Source organism: Oncorhynchus keta, chromosome 34 (genome assembly GCF_023373465.1).
Source record: "Oncorhynchus keta strain PuntledgeMale-10-30-2019 chromosome 34, Oket_V2, whole genome shotgun sequence".
NCBI lineage: Eukaryota > Metazoa > Chordata > Actinopteri > Salmoniformes > Salmonidae > Oncorhynchus > Oncorhynchus keta.
This window is the reverse complement of record NC_068454.1, coordinates 66,431,213-66,456,078: the sequence shown is the minus strand read 5'-3', so window position 1 is coordinate 66,456,078 and position 24,866 is coordinate 66,431,213. Positions and strand designations below refer to the sequence as shown.

The 24,866-nt window shown below is 43.4% G+C and overlaps 2 protein-coding genes across 6 annotated transcripts in view; one reads left to right on the top strand and one right to left on the bottom strand.

Annotated features, from left to right (window-relative positions):
* dnah5 (dynein, axonemal, heavy chain 5) overlaps nucleotides 1-1,658 on the bottom strand; it is a 72,981-nt gene extending 71,323 nt beyond the window's left edge. For 3 of the 4 annotated variants that reach the window (XM_052494474.1, XM_052494476.1, XM_052494475.1), the window contains exon 1: nucleotides 1,420-1,658. In XM_052494474.1, the coding sequence (XP_052350434.1) occupies nucleotides 1,420-1,506 (87 nt within the window). In that variant the 5' untranslated portion in view covers nucleotides 1,507-1,658. Of the gene's footprint in view, nucleotides 1-1,408 lie in introns of all 4 variants that reach the window. The other variant, XM_052494477.1, reaches the window with a different exon arrangement.
* Nucleotides 1,659-3,202: 1,544 nt separating this feature from the next.
* Nucleotides 3,203-24,866, top strand: part of LOC118367629 (triple functional domain protein-like) — a 146,554-nt gene continuing 124,890 nt past the window's right edge. For both annotated transcript variants that reach the window (XM_052494470.1, XM_052494473.1), the window contains exons 1-2: nucleotides 3,203-3,427; nucleotides 14,009-14,065. In XM_052494470.1, coding sequence (XP_052350430.1) covers nucleotides 3,358-3,427; nucleotides 14,009-14,065 — 127 coding nt within the window. In that variant the 5' untranslated portion in view covers nucleotides 3,203-3,357. The remainder of the gene's footprint in view (nucleotides 3,428-14,008; nucleotides 14,066-24,866) is intronic.

Here is a 24,866-nt window from a genome sequence, read left to right as displayed (position 1 = left end):
CTAATTTTTATTTACAATGGCGGCCTACCCTGGCCAAACCCTGACAACACTGGGACAATTGTGCGCCACCCTATGGGACTCCCAATCACATCTGGATGTGATATAGCCTGGATTTGAACCAGTGACTGTAGTGACGCCTCTTGCACTGAGATGCAGTGCCTTAGACAGCTGCACCACTCGGGAGCATCACCATAATTGCCCCATAACATCAGCATAATTTCCATATAACATCATCATAATGTCCCCATAACATCACTAGAACATCCCCAAATGTTCCATAACATCACCTCAATGTCCCTACAATGCTCCTACAACATCACCTTAACATCAACCTAATTTTCCTATAACATCACCATAATGTCCCCATAACATCATCATACCGTTCCCATAACATCACCGTTGTTTCCTAATATCCAACACCATATGACCTTTTAACATTTTTAATTAATTTAGCTATTTAATTTGGAATTTTAGGACCACTTTGATTTGGAATTTTAGGACCCCTTTAGCTATCCCTAAAAAATATTTTAGGAAACATTGAATTTGGATTTACTAACATTAGCCTGTAGAAATGCATTGAATAACAGATTCATACATGGGGGGAAAAAAACTTTTGCCCTCAGAACAGTCTCAATTCATCGCGGCATGGACACTACAAGGTGTCGAAAGCATTCCACAGGGATGCTGGTCCATGTTGACTCCAATGCTTCCCACGGTTCTGTCAAATTGGCTGGATGTCAATTTGTTACATGGACCATTCTTGATACACACGGGAAACGGTTGAGCATGAAAAACCCAGCAGCGTGCAGTTCTTGACACAAACTGGTGCGCCTAGCACCTACTATTCAAAGGCAATAAAATATTTTGTCTTGCCCAACCTTACCAACATAATTAAAGCAGTAAAAATACATGTTTTGTCATACCCTTGGTATACTGTCTCATATACCACAGCTGTCAGCCAATCAGCATTCGGGACTAGAACCAACCAGTTTATAATGCAAATTATAACGTTTGAGTCCTTAATGCTGATTGGCTGAAAGCCCTACCACAGGTATGACACAATGTTTTATTTGTACTGTTTAAATTACGTTGGTAACCAATTTATAAGGCTGTTCTTATGCACGGCTCAAAGCAGAGTGCCTGAATATAGCCATTAGCCATGCTTAAATATGCTTCAATTATTGTGAGCTCTTGAGTCTACATATGCATGCTCTTCCTTACCAGAAAATGCCATCATTTTATTGGCAGGGAAACAAATGTATTGGCAAGAAACACATAAAGAAACAGGACCACAACACGATGCAAGCTATTGGCTACCTTGCCACCTCCACCAGACAAATACAAAGATATACAGTACAACTAATATACATTACAATCACATCTACACAAACGAAATAGCTGATAATACCATCACCAAACCTGCATTTCCTTTATTGACTCCACGGGGACTGAGGGTTGGGACCTGTTTCTCATGTTGCACTTCGCAGAACGCGAGCTGAGAGACATGTTGTTTCCACACCACCACGAATATGTCTTTGAAGTGTGAATACAGTATCAGAATTCTGGAAACAGTTGCAAGTTTTTCATGTCACGCGGGATTCTTATATTTTGGTCCTTGGTGTCCTGGGCTGGCTCGAGGGGCTCAAGCTGTAGTTCTCAGATAACACTTTCGCACCAATTAAATTGTGTTAGCTGTTTCCTTGGTTACGTACGACATTTTTTTTGTGCATTTGCTAATCGGGATCATTGGGACGTCCATACCCTACACCGTAACCTTAACCCATACCCTAACATTAACCTTAAGTATAACTCTTGCCTAACCCCAACCTTAACATTTAACTTAACCCTTTTCAATGTCAACTTCAATGGGGTATGGACGTCCCAAGGAATCCGGATAGCATGGACCGTTTTATTTTCCTGATGGGGGCAGCTACAACTAGATCCCTGCAGGCTGCACCATGATGACCATAGAAATAGTTCGGCTAGAGACACCACCAATCTACATGATTTGTCACGGTCCACTCATGGGGCCACAAAGCAACTTCTCATTATCTCATTGATAAATGTCCGCTATTGATTCATTTTTAATCAACGTAGAAAGATACGTTTGTAGGATGGCTTTTTGGCCTACACGTGGTTTTTGTGTAGGCTGCTAGTCCACAGTTTGTCTGTCATCTTTCTGTAATAGTATATTCGCGTTAATTTGTAACGTTACCCTAGAGGGAATGGGTCACACAGGTGGGATGCACAAGTATGGAGAGCATACAGGCCTATACAAGCCTTCATCTTTCAAACAGTCTGTGTAATTAATGATTATTCCCAGGAGAGAGGGCCATGAATTGATACATTGGTGCAGCTGTTGAGTGTGTCACAGGATACAATTATATATATTTTCAAGATGCCTCGATGACACTTTGTAATATAGGCCCTGAGAAGAGCAGAGACCATTTATTTCCAAATTCACACAATAATCCTCTTCATTACTTGATTTTACTAACGGCTTTGTAAACTGCAGAATTTGTGCATCCCAACATAGGCCAATCGGTTTACCAACACTACGAAGAGGACAAAATGCATGTATAAAGGTGCCGTATACTTTTTAAAACCAGTGGGTGGCAGTGTTTGATCGAAGAATGAACCGTCTGGAGACTTGATAGCGGACGTCTATCAATCATTATTGTAGGTAGATCTATACAATCTCCAATGGAAAATAATAACACCAGGCCAGTCATGATCAGATAAATAGTCGAAATGTCTTGATTATTCCCAGTGAAGGAAGTGCTTTTGTGATAAATAACATCTCATAGCTATATTTTCCTGTTGGCTACCATAGCCCATGATAGGTATATGTCTATATTCCATCATGTCTGGTGGTCAAGTGTAACCTGGTCCCAGATCTGTTTGTGCTTTTGCCAACTCCATTGTCATTGTCAAACAAAACAAAACATGCTTGACATGATACTTGCGTAAGGAGTTGGCAAGAGAGCAGAAACAGACTGGCACCCAGGCTACACCAAGTGGCCTTTATGATTTGGCTCCCCTTTCATCCCATTTGTGGCGCACAATGCCTCAAAATATCAGGGATATTCCTGCAGCGCCAGAGACCCCATACAAGACCTCCCCTTTATCAACGGACTTCCCCTCTGCCTCTGTGCTCAGGCTCTGGAGCGCCGCCGATCGGTAATAAGAATTTTCATTCTCGCCAAGATGGAGGTCTCTTGCCTATTGAACATATAACAGATTGCCTGCGTGTTACAGTAGAATATAATTTCAATGGTGTTGCATTTCTATTTTCTCGGGAAAATCTAGAGGAAGTAAATTCTTTGGAGATTATTTTTCCACATCGGTATTCCAGCCATGAGCTCTGGAGAGGGAATAGATGAGGCTGCTAAGGATGCGGCCGACATAGCGGCGTTTTTCAAGTCGGGTAAGTGAAAGAGGGGCGAGCACCTCCGTTAGCTCACTGTATTGATAATGCCATCTACATTGTTCCCGTATAGATGTTAAACTGATCAACAAATCCAGCCATTGGTGGGTGGGTGCGTTAGAGAAATACGATGATTATCCTCCTAAACAGGCTCCCTGTCATTCTCTCTGTTTTTATTCCAATATGATAACAGAGTCAACCTCGGATTATAGTAAATTACGCACACTTCAATGTAAGAAAGAAGAAAAAAAGAAAACAGGTGTCGTGGATGGTTTTATAATCTAGAAATGAAATGTAAAACATGTATCCCTATCCCGAGATGTGTGTAGACTACATCTTTCGATTATTCTGTACCCTGCGTCGTGGCCAACAAACATTTTGCAGTGAGCTGCTTGTTAGTCAGAACCACATCCTGTAGATTGTGATAGCCTATCATGTAAACAAACTGTAGCCTATGATGCCGCCCAGGTGAAGAGGCTGCACAACCTATCTGGACCATAACTGAGTTTTAGGCCAGGCCTACGTATCCCCCGGACATCACATCTTCTTGTTTACTCTCATACAACATGTTGTGGAATTAACCAAGAATAGACCATTACTTTTTCTATCGCTGTTTTGTTTATTTAGATACCCATTAGTTCATCAGGGAAATACACAAATCCCTATTAAATGAATCCTTACAAAATATTCAGATTATTGTGTTATTAGTGTTATTGATTTTAACATATCTAATACTGTTGAGTTTATCTCTGGTATACATTCTAATTATCTCTCTAGTCAATTTAATGACCTAACACAATGTTTTTTGTTGTTGTGCTTCTACACAACACACTGCCATCATTTTCCCCCACATTAATTGGGGTAAGAATGTAATTCTGTTGAATTAACATTTTGGAAAGTAAAACAAAAGTACATATAGGTGCCCTGGGAACATCCTATGATCATGATGAGACCACCTCAGATGATCCACAGTCAGAGCAGCTGTTCATTTGCGCTCCGCTGTTTCTGTAGCACCTGGTCTGGTGCATCTTGGTCAAGAAGTCTGTTTCCCACCATCCCCATTGATGACACACAGACACACAGACGTACGTTTGAGTGGGACAGACAGGGTCAAGCTGAAGTGAAGAAGGGACCGAGTCTTTTAGAAAGATGAGTGATAAAGCCTAATGATTTATATAATCTATTCTATTCTTTAGTGTATGCATGTTACACGGCATTGACTTGAGCTTTTAGGTCACTGGAGTCTGGAGGTAAGGAAGTTAAGAAAGAGCTGTCTAAAGATAATGTTAGGAAATGTTTTTGGCGAAGGAATGTCCCAACATTAATGGTGACAAGGGACCTTGAACTATAAGCTGATGGTAATCTCTAACAAGGTAGAAATATATGAATCGGCCTATGTTCCTTTCTCCCATAGTTACCACAAATATTTTCTCTCAGTTTCTCTTTAAGATAGCTTGGAATGCTATAATGGATTGTATTCTATGGTTTCAGTCTATAGTTGGTATGTGGCCAGTGTTTTCTGTTATAGCTGCTGTAGACCATGTCCTGGGAGTTAACAATAGCAACATGAACCTGAATGATGTGCATGAACAGCATTTTCCTGTAAATGGTCTCTGTCTAGATGCTCTGAGGTTTGAGTAGCCCATTTCACCTGCTACTATTATTGTTAACTGTAAGGACTCCGCTTAGCTTGCTATATTGGCTAATAAGGTTGTATTTTGTGCAGTGTTCAAGCTAGTATGTCATTTGCATGGTGATGCATTTAGACTTTCAAATTTCACACATTATATAGATGCTAAAACTGGGATAGCTAGTCATGACGGTGTAAGAGAGAGGCCAGTGAAACACAACGCAAACAACATGACCCATAACTGTGTCCAAGCATGATATGTTGCCTGAGTCCCAGAAGGCACCCTATTCCATATAGTTCACCTACTTTTGACCAGAACCCTATGCCTTTGAGGTACTATATAGGGAATATATTCACTATAATAGGGTGCCATTTGGGATGCAACCATGGATATGTTGTTTGGCCTGTCAGTATCCTACAACACCATGAAGCCACAGGGAAAGGACAGAAAAGGCCATCCCACTTTCTGTAACCTCTCCAGCAGGGTTCCTAATTGCTGCTGGCTTGTTGAGCGTTGAAATCTTGGCACAAAGTTGCTCTTTCTTGTTGCACTGAAAGACATTTCTTTAGTTTGGGGAGCTCTGGGTGCACCCACTGTGATGCCCTGGTTCATCTCGAGTAGGACTTCGGTTGTGCACTACTTTTGACCAGGGTAGGAATAGGGTGTCTAATTGGACTCGTATGGGCTGTACTAGACGGCCTGGCTGAAGTTGTTATATGTCATTTAACTGGGCTAATTTTAGTATTCACCCTTTGAAGAGTATCTAACGCGATGATATACTAGACAGTCTGTATTGGAAGACGATATGCATCACATAAGTCATAGCTCGATGATTTAGTGAAGTCAACTATCAAAACAGTATTCTTTTCAGTTTATGGAGACATATTTCTGTTTGGAGTTGTTGTGGGAGTCATGGAGATGTTGTGCTAGTCATAGTCATCTATAATTCCTCGTCATTATCTTGTGATGAGGTAGACAGATGGATGTTATTATGTCATTCCCACATACATTGTATAGATCCTCACATTGTATACTGAGTCATCCTCTTGTGAGCTAATCAGTGAGGCGGTCGTAACTTTTAGTCCACTTGACGATGAGGCTCATTACAGCAGCTCAGTAGCATGCCTATGATGTCAGCCCACACAAAGTTTTAGGTCTATGTCCCAAGGAATTCAAACCTTTTCACTGTAAGTTTATATTCACTTTACACTGAGCGAACAAAACATTAGGAACACCGTTTCATAGACTGACAGACTGACCAGGTGAATCCAGGTGAAAGCTATGATCCCTTATTGATATCACTTGTTAAATCTACACCAATCAGTGTAGATGAAGGGGAGGAGACGGGTTGAAGACAGATTTTTAAGCCTTGAGACATGGATTGGGTATGTGTGCCATTCAGAGGGTGAATGGGCAAGACAAGAGGTTGAAGTGCCTTTGGGGTATGGGGTATGGTAGTGTGGTAGTATGGGGTATGGTAGTAGGTGCCAGGCTCACCGGTTTGAGTGTCAAGAATTGCAAAGCTGCTGGGTTTTTCACGCTCAACCGTTTCCCCTGTGTATCAAGAATGGTCCACCACCCAAAGGACGCCCAGCCAATTTTACACAACTGTGGGAAGAGTTGTAGTCAACATGAGCCAGCATCCGTGTGGGAATGCTTTCAACACCTTGTAGAGTCCATGCCCTGACGAATTGAGTCTGTTCTGAGGGCAAAAGGGAGGAGTGCAACTCCATATTAAGAAGGTGTTCCTTATGTTTTGTACACTCAGTGTATATTAATACTATGTATTTGCTATTTACCTAGTTATTACATAGGCACCGAGTGTAGTATACAGAGCTTTGGGAAGGCATAAGGTTGTCTTGGCCTGTTTGATGTGAGTTGACTCTAACAGGGATCATCCTGTCCCTCACTGTACTGTAAGCTGTTGTAATGCAGAGCTGCTCGCTGGCTATTCATAGCGTATTGTGGCATTGCCCATTAGCTTTAAATGACCCATATCAGGAGGTCATTGTCAGTGGCGTTTTAAGGATTGCAGACTAAATGAATTGTGTAATTGAATTATGCTTATTTTTCTTGCTTTTTAAGAACGAGATGAAAAATGTATGAGGTATTACTAACTTCAATGACACAGCATCATGCCATGCTTTCAAATGAGTACGCTGTAGCTCAACCAGGTAGTTCTGATTTACAAGTTTTTAATTTAACTAGGCAAGTCAGTTACGAACAAATTCTTATTTACAATGACGGCCTAGGAACTGCCTTGTTCAAGGGCAGAAAGACAGATTTTTTACCTTGTCAGCTCAGGGATTTGAGCTAGCAACCTTTCAGTTACTGGCCCAACGCTCTAACCATTAGGCTACCTGCCCCCCCCAAGGTAATAAGATACTAGTCATCCATCATACCACCAGTGGTTTAATGAGACCAATGGTTCCAACAAACATATAGTGTTTACTATGTCAAAGTACCTTCTATTTTTGTACTGTAGTCAGGCACCATTTTCCACCACATAGCTGCCTTGCTTTGCCCATTTACCATATTACACAGTGGGGTTGTTCTTGTGAGAGGACGGCCGTTACATTGGCAACGGTATAAATCAGGATATTTTCTGTGTACATGATTGTTCCAGCTCAGAGCAGGCTGAGGTTTGCCAAGTACTTTCATTTGATTGGTTCTTTGGAAAAGCCCCTTTACTAAATGATGATGTCCCCATTCCATTTAAATATTACTTGCTTTCTAGTGGTGATATTATTCCATAGAAAGGTCACAGTTATCATATATTTACCATCAATTGTTGGACATGACAATTCAAATAGTCTTTGTCCGTTTCGGAATGAAAAATGAGTTTATGACTAGGCCTAATTAGACTGCCCTGTAATGTGAGCCAAATTGTTGTACTATCTGTGATCCAGCGTTATCTATCACCCAGTGGGATCATGCTTATCGAAGTGGAAACCTAAGTGTTATGTAATAAAATGTCTACTGGCTGCTGCTGAGGAACAGACTTGACTAAATTCTTCTTAGCTGTGTCACAATAACGGTGTAGTGTAGTAGGTATCAGATGCTCCAGAATCAATTCACATCATGAGGAGGGAGAGGGAGAGAGGGGGAGAGAGAGAGAGGGGGAGAGGGGGGGAGAGACAGAGACAGGGGGAGAGAGAGAGAGAGAGAGAGAGAGAGAGAGAGAGAGAGAGAGAGAGAGAGAGAGAGAGAGAGAGAGAGAGCGAACGAACGAAAGGAAGGAAGGAATGACAGAAAAACCACCTCTGCAAATGATAGAGTGGTAAAGGCTAAAGTCAGGGTGGAGTAGACCATCATGGCTTGCTTTTATACATATTCTACAGTCAGAAAGAATCCTCTTGCATTCTATTGCAAAGTAATTGTCAGTTGCTTCTAGTGGAGTAGAAGCAATCAGCCCAGAGTGGCATTGCATCATGAAACGGCCTCAGCCCAGCCTCCATCATGCCATCCTCCTCATAATTGGAAAAAGAAGAGCTTTTGACTGAGCTGTTTTGTTTTTCCCAGACTCACTTCGGTGGCTTGGTTTCCCTCCTCCTCTCTTCAGCGAGTCTACTGTATGCTTACAATGGAGAGCAGATGTTTTAGTGCTGCTTGACTGTTATGTTTATTGTAGAGCTGTTTAAAAAGCAGCCTGCTGAATGTCTTTTATGAGATCCATGGCATTTATAGTCTAGATTATTTAGAGATACTAGGCTTTTCACTGACCCACATAACTATATCAGGCCACATAGCAGCAACCTGTGCACAATTCTGTAGTATAGATCATGAACTGTAGGCCTATGCGAGTTGAGTGGAAGAAATCTAAAGAAAATTGTTAAAATTGGATAGCAAAATATTTACCTGGAAAGATTCTTAAGCGAACAACCCAAGCATGAATTGGGAGTCAGGTGAACTACTGTTCTGTGGTCTGGGGAAATTCATCAGAAAGTGAGATTAGGAGGCTGCAGATTGCACAGAACGAAGCAGCAAGCATTATTTTATGGTGGAGATATGATTCTTCTCTTGTAGTCATGCACAATGCTCTTGGATGGTCATCAATCATCAAGATCAGAGAAAAACACATGCTAATTTTATTTCACAATGTACACCATTTAAAATGGTATTTCTTTTCACACAATGGTTTCAGTTGGTAAGAGACAATAAATATATTGTCCCCCATCTATGTCTTATCTCGGCAGAGAAGAGAAATAGGCTAAATAACATTTAGATTCAGAGTAATAAAGAAATGGAATAATTTATCTGAGCAAACTATTTATAAATTCATACAATACTTAGAACCACTTAAATATAATACATTGGAAGGTTGTGCAGGACTATGGTAGAGGAAGAAACCAATCTAGCTCTTCAGACTGTTAGATTATTTATCTGGTCAATATGGCAGTGTATTATGTCTGTTGTTTGTAACAGTGTGTTAAGTGTGATCGTATTATAAATTATATTTTATTGTTTAAGGACTCATGGAAGATTAGTCCAAGTGAGGATTAAAAGAGATCAAAATAAAATAAAACACTAAGTAATGCTTACAGGGTAAGGAAACAAATATGTCATTTTGTAATTTGGGTCACAGTTATCATCTATTTACCACCAAATGTACATTTCCCATTTAAATTGTCCAGATTTGCATACAGATAACCGTCAATGTCAATAAGTAGGAATTGAGCATGCAGAGTGAAGTCAATAACTAGCCTAAGGGATGGCTTAATTCAGTCAAGGATATAGAGGTATCAATCACAGTAGCCTCAGCCTGCCACCCACGTTGCCTGGGGGCCAGGAAGGAAGGAAAGAAAAAGGTATTGTGGGCCATGAAGAAGAAGAGTGGCTGTGGGCTAAGCCTGCCTGTGTGTCTCCTTGAAATCCCTCATCTGATAAGAGAGGATTTCCTATCCATCAGTCAACCTCAGCCACCCACACCCTAACAGACACCCACACCCAGCAGCCCCCTCCTTCCCAGCACTAAAGAGGCGTCTGGAATCAGGGCATCTCATCTCAGAACCCTGGCCTCCTAGGTGTCTGTCTGCCGGCCTGCCTTCCTGTCTGTTTCCCTCTCAGAGACTAGCTGTTATATCAAACAGAGCAGCAGGGTTTTATGTGTTTCTGAGCTTATGTATTAACACCCCTCTTCTCTCTGATGGTAATAATAAACTCAGACGCACACACATACACACATGCGCATTTGATCCTGCCCGTCGTTCTTACAGGACGGCATATTAAAAATCATATACTGTTAAAAGCCTTTGTTATGTTTTGAGAACATGCCTTTCCTCTTTTTAATGAGGTTGAGGCACACACACACACACACACACACACACACACACACACACACACACACACACACACACACACACACACACACACACACACACACACACACACACACAGACAGGGCTCAGTTTGGGAATCAAAGCAATATGGCACATAGTGGGACTGAGCTAGGGGATGTTTGGTGTGGTGTGGTTGCAGCTGTGTGCCCTCCCTGTGCTTGTCTCCAGTGAACAGCTGTGCACAGCCTGTCAAACAGGAACTCCACACGGAGCGAAACATCCTCTCCCCTTTGTTGTGTCTTTGGCTATGCCGGATTAAGTGATATGACATGCTATTCTATAAAATAATTTTGACGTAATTAATATGACCTGATTGAGCTAATCATGTAAATGTAATTAACTAGAGAGTCGGGGCACCACAAAATAATATATATAGAGTTGTTATCTTCCGAATAAACTCTTAAAGACCTAGTAATATTTTACATCAATAGCAGTCAATATTAATCGTCACCTTAATTCAGTCTCATCTGAAAGTTGTAAATTCTTGGTTATCTGCACGAATCCTGGCTCACAAGTTGAATCAGCAATACAAAATTGGGTTTAATTATTGATTTACTAAATACCTAACTAATCACACAGAATTACACATACACATCATTAAATCATAACTTGATTACAAATTACGTCATAAAGGAAAACGTCCCTAGCGGGTGGAACAGATATGACAGCTGGTTACACAAAAGAAAAGGGCTTGAGTGAAAGAGCGGGAAGACTGAGGAACAAAGGGTGAAGCTGTGCTATCATAAATACGGAATCATATGCATTCTACCGCCATTTGGAAAAGGAAAATGCTATAAATATTTACTCTGAGCTGCGCTTCGGTAGGTTGGTGGTAGTTGGAAGGCCGTGTTGCCCAACCGAGTCCTTTGTCCTTTGAAGAATGTCTCTGCTGGTAAATTGAATACGTTGTAGTAACGTCGTTGTGTGGTAGATGGGATACTCTGTCTGTTCCTTCCTAACCTGCGTTTGCAGCTGCTGTTGCTAACTCAACGGCTTGGAGGTATCACTTCTGTAGTGAATAAGAGTTCAAAGTTCATACCATTCGCAACCAAAGCTCACGCTGATGTTGGCTTCGTTCTGTAGTTATTATCTGAACCATTCTGACATCGGACAGTCATCCTCATATCCTCAGAACAGGAGGTTACATTGTCGTCAAGGCGTTATATAGGAAGGGAGAGGAGGGCGTGTTTGAATTTTTTTATAGCCCATGTCCCTTCACAGGGGCGGGCCACTGATTGAGCAGAGCCCTATCTTATGAAAACCCAAATCTCACATTTTAGAAGCTAAAATCACATTTCATCCCATCACAAATAATTTCATATTCAAACATTTAAATTGAACAACAATTCCATGTGAATCCGACAACTCTGATGTGGAGACTTTCCACTGTAGAGTTTGTCATCTTATCATTGATGAGAATGTCTCAGATGACAACCGAACTGACATCATATTCATTAAGTACCACCACATATGTTCCATTGGTCTGATTACCAGAATATAGTTCATTCCCCCCCACCTTCTGATGTTCCCACAATCTCTATGTTAACCAAGGGGTTTGCAAATGTAACATCAGTAGGGTAGAGAGAGGAAAAAGGGGGAAGAGGTATTTATGACTGTCATAAACCTACCCCAGGCCAAAGTCATGACACCTTTGAAGACACTAACATGTTTAGATTCCCCTCTTGCTGCACTCCGCCAGTGGTCGCCTGGTTTAAATAGATCACGTGCCGCTGCTCAGATTTGTATAAAAACAAGCAAACTAAACTAAACTCCACATAATACAATATTGTCTATCTCATTCACCCCGTTCAAGTTGGTGCTTGTTTGTATGAGAGATATTTTTGCTTCACTTTTAGATCGTACCCTGGATAGTTAGACATGTGTAATTGACTGTAACTCACAGCCATTTCCATGTTTGAAAGCCCCTAGGTGAATAGGCAAGAGTAGGATGCCAGTGATACAATGCCAGAGCTACAATGTAGGATGCCAGTTACAAAACCTAAGGCTTCATCTCACAGCAGAGGACCCTCTAGTCTATATTTACATTCCTTTTTTACATTTTTTACATGTCATTCATTTAGCAGATACTGTTATCCAGAGTGACTTACAGTTAGTGCATTCACCTGATGATAGCAAGCACATGATCACAGTCATAGTAAGTACATTTAATAAACAAGTGTTAGTTCAAGAAATGCATGTTTTTTTGGAGGGTGGATGGGGGAGGTTTCTGTCGGATCATCATCATGTGAATTCTCGGTCACATGTCTTCAAGACACTTTAATTGTGAGCTTAATATAGCTTAACATCAAATCCACAATGCTGTTAACATCGAATAGCCACTGCAGTTCGCCGCCCATTTAATCCCTAGCAGCAGCATATGCTGGTTTGTCTTTTGAGAAGCAGGCAAAGTGGAGCTAAGCTGGAGCTATCCTGTGCCACTGATAGACGAATGACCCAGAAAGAAGACAGGGCTGTCACGTTCTGACCTTAGTTCCTTTGTTTTTGTCTGTGTTTTAGTATGGTCAGGGCGTGAGTTGGGGTGGGCAGTCTATGTTTGTAAATGTTGGGTTTTGAGTTCGGCCTAGTATGGTTCTCAATCAGAGGCAGCTGTCAATTGTTGTCCCTGATTGAGAATCATACTTAGGTAGCCTGGGTTTCACTTTTGGTTTGTGGGTGTTTGTTTCCGTGTGAGTGTTTGGGCTACACGGTACTGTTTCGTTTTGTTCACATCGGTTATTGTTTTATTCCAGTGTTCAGTTTGTTTATTAAAAAGACATGAACACTTACCACGCAGCACCTTTTTCCTCCTCTCTATCTCCAGACGACATCCGTTACAAGCCCACAACACCACAGTACTGCCATAGGCATAGAAGTGAGTCAGTCTCAGTCAGAATGAAGAGAAAGCCTCACTTAACCCACTGTAATATGTTACTGTAAAAATCAGAGCAGACGATGACAGACTGTGTTTAACTTTAATGACTCCAGGTGAATTATCCAGCATTCTGCTTCAAATATATCATTTTTTTAGGCCTGTGGCGGTAGAAAGATCTACAGATTCCCACTCAGGAGTTCTATATCATGATTCATTCCTGTATCAGTTTGTCAGTGTAACCAATGTGAAATGGCTAGCTAGTTAGCGGTGGTGTGCGCTAATAGCGTTTCAATCGGTGGCGTCACTCGCTCTGAGACCTTGAAGTAGTTGTTCCCCTTGCTCTGCAAGGGCCACGGCTTTTGTGGAGCGATGGGTAACGATGCTTCGAGGGTGGCTGGTTCGAGCCCAGGTATGGGCGAGGAGAGGGATGGAAGTTAAACTGTTACATCAGCTGTAAGTCATTTGGTGGCTTCTTGTTCAATTCTGTTTGCATCCCAAATGGTACAATATTCCCTGTATAACGCATTACTGCTGTATTCGGAATAGGGTGCCATTTGTGACACAGCCCATGTCTCATGCTGTTTCATGTCTTTGACTAGCCAGATACTGGGATCAAAGCAGCTCTTCCTTGTCCTCTCATCTGCAGGCAATAATCACATGCTCAAGGTCAGAAGAGATTCTCAAAGCCAGGCCACTGCATTCATTCACTGACCATTCTTTTTCATCTTCATTTTTCTAGATTCTCTCCCTCTTTCAAAATGTGAGCCCAAACTGGACGAACCCACTCAACAAGCAGGTAATTTATTTACTTTATTATTTTTGCTTTGTCTGTGGAATGTATTGTATATTTGTGCTACACGTATGACGTGACATCTTGCTTTGGGATACCCTCTGAGATATCTGTTTCTGCCTGTTCGTGGTCAGGTTTGGTTAAGAAACAGAAACAGATCATATCTCGTCGAGAGAGAGAGAGAGAGAGAGAGAGAGAGAGAGAGAGAGAGAGAGAGAGAGAGAGAGATAGAGAGAGAGAGAGAGAGAGAGAGAGAGAGAGAGAGAGAGAGAGAGAGATGAAATTACCTCTCATATGGCTGCTGTTGCCAGTGACCTGCTCTTAGTGCACCTCAGCTGATTGAGGTTGAGAGTGAAAGTTAAGTACAGAGGGTTTGGCTTAACTGAAGGTCCTCATCACTGACTCAGTGCCATCAGAGCCTATCGGTGTGTTTTTTTCATCATGGATGCTTTCTTGTGTGTACTCATTTCCTATTAGGCTCTACATGGAGTCTTGAAGGTTAATGTAGTATAGAGTTTTCACCCGTGATGTTCTTCATGGCTAACAGGTCACTGACCTGCTTATTTCTCAACAAGGTGAAACAAGGTGACATAGGCAGACACACACACACACAGACACGGCTACACTTGAATATTTGGCACGTGGTCAACCGGACTGTCACCTGCTTATTAACTGAATGCCATCACGTTCTCTGTGTTCTTTATGTTCAGAAGGCCTATGTTTTAAAAACACACTGTCCAAACTTCGCACCTAGACTGACTTCACTTCTGTTAGGTGAAGTGAATATTTAACACATTTGTATCTACTATGATGAACCTGTTAGAGGCTACACATGCATTTGCAGGTGTTTCAGGTGCCAAGTTAATTATATAGGGTTAATAATGAGTTTCAATTAGGATATGTGCTGACTACTCTTACTGAAGATGGACTGTTGGCCAGAGGGGAAAACGGTTATGTGTGAATTATTCAATAAAGTTGACCAAACATTTTTCTATCTGCTGAAAATTCCCTTTGGATATTTTGAATGCTACGTAGGTCGAAGAAGTAGGCTATGTTATGTCATGATTATTTTAGCTTACCTTCTGCTGGTGCCCAAACATCTACCACGTGCACTAGGTGCCGTGTTCTTTTACAATTCTCTTTCCATATTGATATGCTTGTATCAGTCTAATATAGAACATCAGTATGTCTTTCAGTCAAGCATTATGATCATTCTTTGCCTGTCTTTCTTACTGATAGCAATGCATTTTTTCTGGAAGATTTCACTTGAACATAAAGTGTAAGATTGTGTGTAATTGAAGTGCATAGGCTAAACCTTACTATAATCTCCCAGCAGAACACAGTACTGTCTCTCCCTTAATTTGGGCTTGCTGTGGATCAGGATCAGTAGGAGAAGTTCTGCTCTGTTCTGTTCTGTGTTCCTGTGGGAGAGACAGAGGCACACACACACAAAAAGATCTGCTCTCCAGAGGAGGGCTTGTCTTTGGCCGCTGCCAAACCTCTGCCTGTGCTGTCAGTAGAGATCAGACCTGCTATGGTGACAGGGCTGGGATGGGAGGTATGGGAGGGCTGGGTTAGGAGGGCTGTGAGGGCTAGGCTAGGAGGTCTGGGCTAGAAGGGCTGGGCTAGGAAGGCTAGGAGGGCTGGGATAGGAGGGCTGGGCTAGAAGGGCTGGGCTAGGAGGTCTGGGCTAGAAGGGCTGGGCTAGGAGGGCTGGGCTAGGAGGGCTGGGCTAGGAGGTCTCGGCTATAAAGGCCAGGAGGGCTGGGCTAGGAGGTCTCGGCTAGAAAGGCTAGGAGGGCTGGGCGAGGAGGGCTGGGACAGAAGGGCTGTGCTAGGAGGGCTGGGCTAGGAGGTCAGGACTAGAAGGGCTGGGCTAGAAGGGCTGGGCTAGAAGTGCTGGGACAGGAGGGCTGGGCTAGGAGGGCTGGGCTAGGAGGGGGTAGGAGGGCTAGGATAGGCCATGCATTAAAACATGAGAGCACTCCTTTCATGTCTGTTGAAAGCAGGAGGAGAAGAGAGGCTCGCTAGCTCTCGCTCACACACTCCCTCAGACTGTATTACTGAGATGAATACGATCATACAGTATGAAGTGAGTAGCAACAATAGACATTTACTCTGTGAACCATTTGCCCATGGTCTATTGTCATTAAACATACAGTTGAAGTCGAAAGTTTACATACACTTAGTTTGGAGTCATTAAAAGGATATATGAATGAGTGATGGTACAGAGCAGCATACAGTAGATGGTATCGAGTACAGTATATACATATGAGTATATACATATGAGATGAGTATGTAGACAAAGTAAACAAAGTGGCATAGTTAAAGTGGCTAGTGATACATGTATTACATAAGGATGCAGTCGATGATGTAGAGTACAGTATATACGTATGCATATGAGATGAATAATGTAGGGTAAGTAACATTATATAAGGTAGCATTGTTAAAAGTGGCTAGTGATATATTTACATAATTTCCCATCAATTCCCATTATTAAAGTGGCTGGAGTTGGGTCAGTGTCAATGACAGTGTGTTGGCAGCAGCCACTCAATGTTAGTGGTGGCTGTTTAACAGGCCTTGAGATAGAAGCTGTTTTTCAGTCTCTCGGTCCCAGCTTTGATGCACCTGTACTGACCTCGCCTTCTGGTTGATAGCGGGGTGAACAGGCAGTGGTTCGGGTGGTTGATGTCCTTGATGATCTTTATGGCCTTCCTGTAACATCGGGTGGTGTAGGTGTCCTGGAGGGCAGGTAGTTTGCCCCCGGTGATACGTTGTGCGGACCTCACTACCCTATTGAGAGCCTTACGGTTGAGGGAGGAGCAGTTGCCGTACCAGGCGGTGATACAGCCCGCCAGGATGCTCTCGATTGTGCATCTGTAGAAGTTTGTGAGTGCTTTTGGTGACAAGCCAAATTTCTTCAGCCTCCTGAGGTTGAAGAGGCGCTGCTGCGCCTTCTTCACGACGCTGTCAGTGTGAGTGGACCAATTCAGTTTGTCTGTGATGTGTATGCCGAGGAACTTAAAACTTGCTACCCTCTCCACTACTGTTCCATCGATGTGGATGGGGGGGTGTTCCCTCTGCTGTTTCCTGAAGTCCACAATCATCTCCTTAGTTTTGTTGACGTTGAGTGTGAGGTTATTTTCCTGACACCACACTCCGAGGGCCCTCACCTCCTCCCTGTAGGCCGTCTCGTCGTTGTTGGTAATCAAGCCTACCACTGTTGTGTCATCCGCAAACTTGATGATTGAGTTGGAGGCGTGCGTGGCCACGCAGTCGTGGGTGAACAGGGAGTACAGGAGAGGGCTCAGAACACACCCTTGTGGGGCCCCCGTGTTGAGCATCAGCGGGGAGGAGATGTTGTTGCCTACCCTCACCACCTGGGGGCGGCCCGTCAGGAAGTCCAGTACCCAGTTGCACAGGGCGGGGTCGAGACCCAGGGTCTCGAGCTTGATGACGAGCTTGGAGGGTACTATGGTGTTGAATGCCGAGCTGTAGTCGATGAACAGCATTCTCACATAGGTATTCCTCTTGTCCAGGTGGGTTAGGGCAGTGTGCAGTGTGGTTGAGATTGCATCGTCTGTGGACCTATTTGGGCGGTAAGCAAATTGGAGTGGGTCTAGGGTGTCAGGTAGGGTCGAGGTGATATGGTCCTTGACTAGTGTCTCAAAGCACTTCATGATGACGGAAGTGAGTGCTACGGGGCGGTAGTCGTTTAGCTCAGTTACCTTAGCTTTCTTGGGAACAGGAACGTTTCGGGTATACACTAAGTTGACTGTGCCTTTAAACAGCTTGGAAAATTCCATAAAATTATGTCATGGCTTTAGAAGGTTCTGATAGACTAATTGACATAATTTGAGTCAATTGGAGATGTACCTGTGGATGTATTTCAAGGTCTACCTTAATACTCAGTGCCTCTTTGATTGACATCATGGGAAAATCAAAAGAAATCAGCCAAGACCTCGGGAAAAAATTGTAGACCTCCACAAGTCTGGTTCATCCTTGGGAGCAAGGATGCGCCTGTAGGTACCACGTTCATCTATACAAACAATAGTATGCAAGTATAAACACCATGGGACCACGCAGCCATCATACCGCTCAGGAAGGAGACAAGACTACGGTTCGCAACTGCACACGGGGACAAAGATCATATTTTTTGGAGAAATGTCCCCAGTCTGATAAAAACAAAAATAGAACCGTTTGGCCATAATGACCATCATTATGTTTGGAGGAAAAAGAGGGAGGCTTGCAAGCCGAAGAACACAATCCCAACCGTGAAGCACGGGGGGTGGCAGCATCATGTTGTGGGGGTGCTTTGCTGCAGGAGGGACTGGTGAACTTCAAAAAATTGATGGCATCATGAGGCTGGAAAATGATGTGGATATATTGAAGCAACATCTCTAGGCATCAGTCAGGAATAAAAAGTTTGGTCGCAAATGGGTCTTCCAAATGGACAATGACCCCAAGCATACTTCCAAAGTTGTGGCAAGATGGCTTAAGGACAACAAAGTCAAGGTTTTGGAGTGGCCATCACAAAGCGTGTGAAAGGAAGGAGGCCTACAAACCCGGCTCAGTTACACCAGCTCTGTCAGGAGGAATGGGCCAAAATTCACTCAATTTATTGTGGGAAGCTTGTGGAAGGCTACCCGAAACGTTTGAACCAAGTTAAACAATTTAAAGACAATGCAACCAAATACTAATTGAGTGTATGTAAACTTCTGACCCACTGGGAATGTGATGAAATAAATAAAAGCTGAAATTAATAATTCTCTCTACTATTATTCTGACATTTCACATTCTTAAAATGTGACCTAACTGCCAGCAGCATACCACCCTGCATCCCACTGCTGACTTGCTTCTGAAGCTAAACAGGGTTGTCCCTAGATGGGAGACCAGATGCTGCTGGAAGTGGTGTTGGAGGGCCAGTAGGAGGCAATCTTTCCTCAGGTCTAAAAAATATTCCAAACCCCCAGGGTTGTGATTGGGGACACTGCTCTGTGTAGGGTGCTGTCTTTCGGATGGAACGTTAAACAGGATTCCTGATTCTCTGATGTCAGTAAGGATCCAATGGCACTTATCTTAAGAGTAGGGGTGTTAACCCTGGTGTCCTGGCTAAATTCCCAATCTGGCCCTCAAACCATCATGGCTACCAAATCATCCCCAGTTTACAATTGGCTCATTAATCTTCCTCCTCTCCCCTGTAACTATTCCCCAGGTTGTTGCTGTAAATGATAATGTGTTCTCAGTCAACTTACCTGGTAAAAAAAGACAGGGAATTGTTACTAGGATTAAATTCAGGAATTGTGAAACTCAGTCAGGAATTGTGAAAAAAGGTGTATGTAATCTTCCGACTTCAACTGTACATACAGCCAAATACCTCTCAGATGGCGCAGCAGGACTTTAGGATTCCCTAATGTAAGAACAGAGACACATCGCTGGCTGCCATCTTTATTCTGAGAGCAATTCCAGGAAATCCCTTTGAGGACCATTAAGTCTTGTGTTTACACACAGAATGAGTCCAGAGTGTGTTCACTGTTCTCTGTTACGCGGCAGGGAGCGATGTACAGGAGAACCCTATTTCCATAAATATCTGATTTTATACAGCAGCAGTACAGCTTGGTTCTCTGTTTGCATCCAGCTAAACGTCCTGGACGACAGTTTGTCAATTTCACCACACTCAGCAAGACATGCTGCAATACACACTTGCCCACAATACACAGAATATGTCATTTAGAAAATGAAAAGTTTTTATAATATGGAAAATAGCATCAACAAATTACTGATTATAATGCTATATTACATTTAAATTATTTTCAGCACAAATCACTGAAGGTTATTTTTTATTTAACTAGGCAAGTCGCTTAAGAACACCGCCCCATGGGACTCCCAATCACGGCTGGATGTGATACAGTCTTAGACCGCTGCGCCACTCAGGATGACTCCTGTTGGTCAGTAGCACAATAGAAGACACTTAGCAGATTATCATCCCATCTCAATAGGTACCTTGGTAATGCTTATTTTATTGATTTATTTCACCTTTATTTAACCAGGCCAGTTGAGAACAAGTTCTCATTTACAACTGCGACCTGGCCGAGATAAAGCACAGCAGTGCGGGAAAAAAACAGAGTTAGACATGGGATAAAGCTACCTGTGTTGTGAAGACATTAACATGACCAGTGCAATATTGCACTGTATAATAATGATATAAACTCAGCATGCTGCAAGGAGGCATGAGGTCTGCAGATGTGGCCAGTGCAAGAAATTGCAATGTCCATACTGTGAGACGCCTAGGACAGTGCTACAGGTAGACAGGAAGGACAGCTGATCATCCTCACAGTGGCATACCACATGTAGCAACACCTGCACAGGATCGGTACATCCGAACATCAGGACAGGTATAGGATGGCAACAATAACTGCCCAAGTTACACCAGGAATGCACAATCCCTCCATCAGTGCTCAGACTGAGAGAGGCTGGACTGAGGGCTTGTAGGCCCGTTGTAAGGCAGGTCCACACCAGACATCACTGGCAACAATGTCGCCTATGGGTACAAATCCACTGTTGCTGGACCAGACAGGACTTGCAAAAAGTGCTCTTCACTGACTAGTTGCGGTTCTGTCTCACCAGCGGTGATGGTCGGATTCGCGTTTATCGTCGAAGGAATGAGCGTTACACTGAGGCCTGTACTCTGAAGCGGGATCGATTTGGAGGTGGAGGGTCCGTCATGGTCTGGGGCGGTGTGTCACAGCATCATTGGACTGAGCTTGTTGTCATTGCAGGCAATCTCAACGCTGTGCGTTACAGGGAAGACATCCTCCTCCCTCATGTGGTACCCTTCCTGCAGGCTCATCCTGACATGACAATGCCACCGGTCATACTGCTCGTTCTGTGTGTGATGTCCTGCAAGACAGGAATGTCAGTGTTCTGCCATGGCCAGCGAAGAGCCCGGATCTCAATCCCATTGAGCACGTCTGGGACCTGTTCGATCGGGGGGTGAGGGTTAGGGACATTTCCCCCAGAAATGTCCGGGAACTTGCAGGTGCCGTGGTGGAAGAGTGGGTTAACATCTCACAGCAAGAACTGGCAATTCTGGTGTAGTCCATGAGGAGGAGATGCACTTCAGTACTTAATGCAGCTGGTGGCCACACCAGATACTGACTGTTACTTTTATTCAATTGCTGTTAGTCACATGTCTAGAGAGAGAGAGAGAGAGAGAGAGAGAGAGAGAGAGAGAGAGAGAGAGAGAGAGAGAGAGAGAGAGAGAGAGCAATTGAATAAAACAGCAATTGAATAAAAGTAACAGTATATATATATATATATATACAGTGCCTTGCGAAAGTATTTGGCCCCCTTGAACTTTGCAACCTTTTGCCACATTTAAGGCTTCAAACATAAATGTATAAAACTGTATTTTTTTGTGAAGAATCAACAACAAGTGGGACACAATCATGAAGTGGAACAGTGGGGATGGTGTGTTCAGGGTGATGAGCTGTGTTGCTTTTACGCCAAACATAACGTTTTGCATTGTTGCCAAAAAGTTCAATTTTGGTTTCATCTGACCAGAGCACCTTCTTCCACATGTTTGGTGTGTCTCCCAGGTGGCTTGTGGCTAACTTTAAACAACACTTTTTATGGATATCTTTAAGAAATAGCTTTCTTCTTGCCACTCTTCCATAAAGGTCAGATTTGTGCAATATAAGACTGATTGTTGTCCTATGGACAGAGTCTCCCACCTCAACTGTAGATCTCTGCAGTTCACCCAGAGTGATCATCGGCCTCTTGGCTGCATCTCTGATCAGTCTTCTCCTTGTATGAGCTGAAAGTTTAGAGGGACGGCCAGGTCTTGGTAGATTTGCAGTGGTCTGATACTCCTTCCATTTCAATGTTATCGCTTGCACAGTGCTCCTTGGGATGTTTAAAGCTTGGGAAATATTTTTGTATCCAAATCCGGCTTTAAAATTCTTCACAACAGTATCTCGGACCTGCCTGGTGTGTTCCTTGTTCTTCATAATGCTCTCCGAGCTTTTAACGGACCTCTGAGACTATCACAGTGCAGGTGCAGTTATACGGAGACTTCCACTTCATGATTGTGTCCCACTTGTTGTTGATTCTTCACAAAAAAAATACAGTTTTATATCTTTATGTTTGAAGCCTGAAATGTGGCAAAAGGTCGCAAAGTTCAAGGGGGCCGAATACTTTCGCAAGGCACTGTGTATATATATATATATATATATCCCTGTCTCTCTATCACTCTCTCTCTCTCTCTCTCTCTCTCTCTCTCTCTCTCTCTCTCTCTCTCTCTCTCTCTCTCTCTCTCTCTCTCTCTCTCTCTATATATATATATATATATATATATATATATATGTGTGTTTCTGTCTCCTCTTTTTTAGTCTTTTAACATCCCATCTCCATCTCAGTTTTAATCTCATCTGCTGTCATCCTTAGCTGAAGATGATGCTGTTGATGATACTCTACCGTTGCTGTGAGGATCCAAGCTGTACCATTATAAGCCCAGCACCTCATAATGATCCTGTCAGAGGCTGCTCATAGCTCTCGCCTTTACTCTCCCTGACTCCCCTGACTGCATGACCCAGCACAGCTGTCTCCATGTCATACACCACGGGGGGTCCAACTGGCCCCACTCTGCCATTCCCTACGCCCCTACACCCCCTGGCCCCGAAGAGTATGAGGTGTGACAACCTGTATGATGCTCCCCTGTCCCTGCTCCCCTGTCTACCTGTTACCCTGTCCCCCTGTCTCTCCTGCCTTCAGCACAACACAACAGACCCAGTCCCACAGCCCACCTAATAGTGCTCTTTACTCCATTTCAACCAGTCTTAATGCTAATTGTTAAGTTAACATGCCTCCACTTTCCTCCTCTCCCCTTCTGCTTCCGGGCCGCTGCCTGTGAGCAGTTGCTTGCTTGAGTCTCTCCCTTCCCAATCCTTAATTGCCTCCGTGCGTCTTCATACGCAAGGGACATGGAAGTAATTCATGAGCAGTAATGAAAGCTGACGTGTCACCACCTCCCCCCAACTCCCCACCCCTCCCCTCCCTTAGTTCCTCCCTACCCCGGCCTCTCTCTGTGGAGCAAAGTATAACAGAATATCAAATGAGCTCCAGAAACCACTTCCTTCTCTGGTTAAAACAGACCAAGGCATGGGAAGCCGGTGGGAATTAGGATCTGTCAGACTGTTTGAGCCAACCCTAGCAGCCCTGTCCATGGTTATTATTATTATTTAACCCTGTTTTTTCTCTCCAATTTCATGGTATCCAATTGGTAGTTACAGTCTTGTCTCATCGCTGCAACTCCCATACAGACTCGGGAGAGGCAAATGTCAAGAGCCGTGCATCCTCTGAAACACAACCCAACGTGTTAGAGGAAACACCATGCACCTGGCAACTGTGTCAGTGTGCACTGCACCTGGCCCACCACAGGAGTCACTAGTGCACAATGAAACAAGGACATACTTGCCGGCCAAACCCTCCCCTAACCCGGACGAATTGTGCGCCGCCCAATGGGTCTCCCGGTCACGGCCGGATGCGACAGAACCTGGACTCAAACCAGAATCTCTAGTGGCACAGATAGCACTGAGATGCAGTGCCTTAGACCACTGCACCACTCGGGAGGCCATGGTTATTGTTATTCAGAAAGAGAGATCCAACTGGAGGATGAACCACATTGTGGTTCCAACAGGACGAAGGATAGTTCTGAGTTTAATCTGCAGAATTAGAATGTGAATAAAAGCCCATGTGGCAAATATTGAGAAAGACCCAGTCAGCGCCAGCTAGCAGAGCCTGTTACAGCATTCTGCTACCTCTACCTACAGCAGCGAAACTGCAAATCAAAACTGACAGTGAAAGCACAACCACAACCTTGTCATCGAGCTAATGGATTTAGAAAGCTCACATACATATTACGGACAGCATTAGGCATCACCTAATGTCATATAGGAATAGGCATCCTCGACACAGCAGTCTATTACCTAACTGACCGCCTGGTGATGTCACCAGGCATGCCATAACTCCAGCGGTCTTTTCAAATAGCTATTACAATAAAATTACATTATTATATATTTTTACATTTCACAGTATTATTCCAACCTCATAGTGTGGAATATAAAACACAGGAAAATCTAGTTTTTTGACTCCACTGAGCCTTAAATATGATAATATATAAGTAATCAATTGACTCGCAAGAAACCAAAAGTATTTTCATACAGAGAAAACACAGGCCTGTAGTCCTGGTCTGATGAATTGATGAAGACAAACACTGACTGGTCTCAGATCAGACTCAGAGACTCAGCGTCCTGGCAGGGCGACAGAGAGGCAGCATGGTAGTGATCCAGGTCGCCTATTAATACACCCTGCCACTGAGCCTCTGCTCATTTTCTCACTTTCTCTGTGTTAGCCTGGTTCAACCAGACTGAACAATGCATTATCCACTGTTTCAGTCTGGTTTCACCAGGCTAACCCTGGGTGTCAGGAAAGGCATCTCATCATCACACCTCGTTCCAGCCACAGCAACCTCAACCTGTGTATTATTAGTTTACCCAAAACACATCCATGTTACTAGGTTATCACTACCTCTGGATTAGCTTGTTACCTGTGGATTTGACTCTTTAGTGCAATGTGGTCAGCATGAATGGATTACTGCAGATGAGTTAAGGTGGTGCAGTTGTTACAAGTTACAACATAACACACCTTTCACAGTACTTTGTAGTCGAGAGAGAGAGAGAGAGAGAGAGAGAGAGAGAGAGAGAGAGAGAGAGAGAGAGAGAGAGAGAGAGAGAGAGAGAGAGAGAGA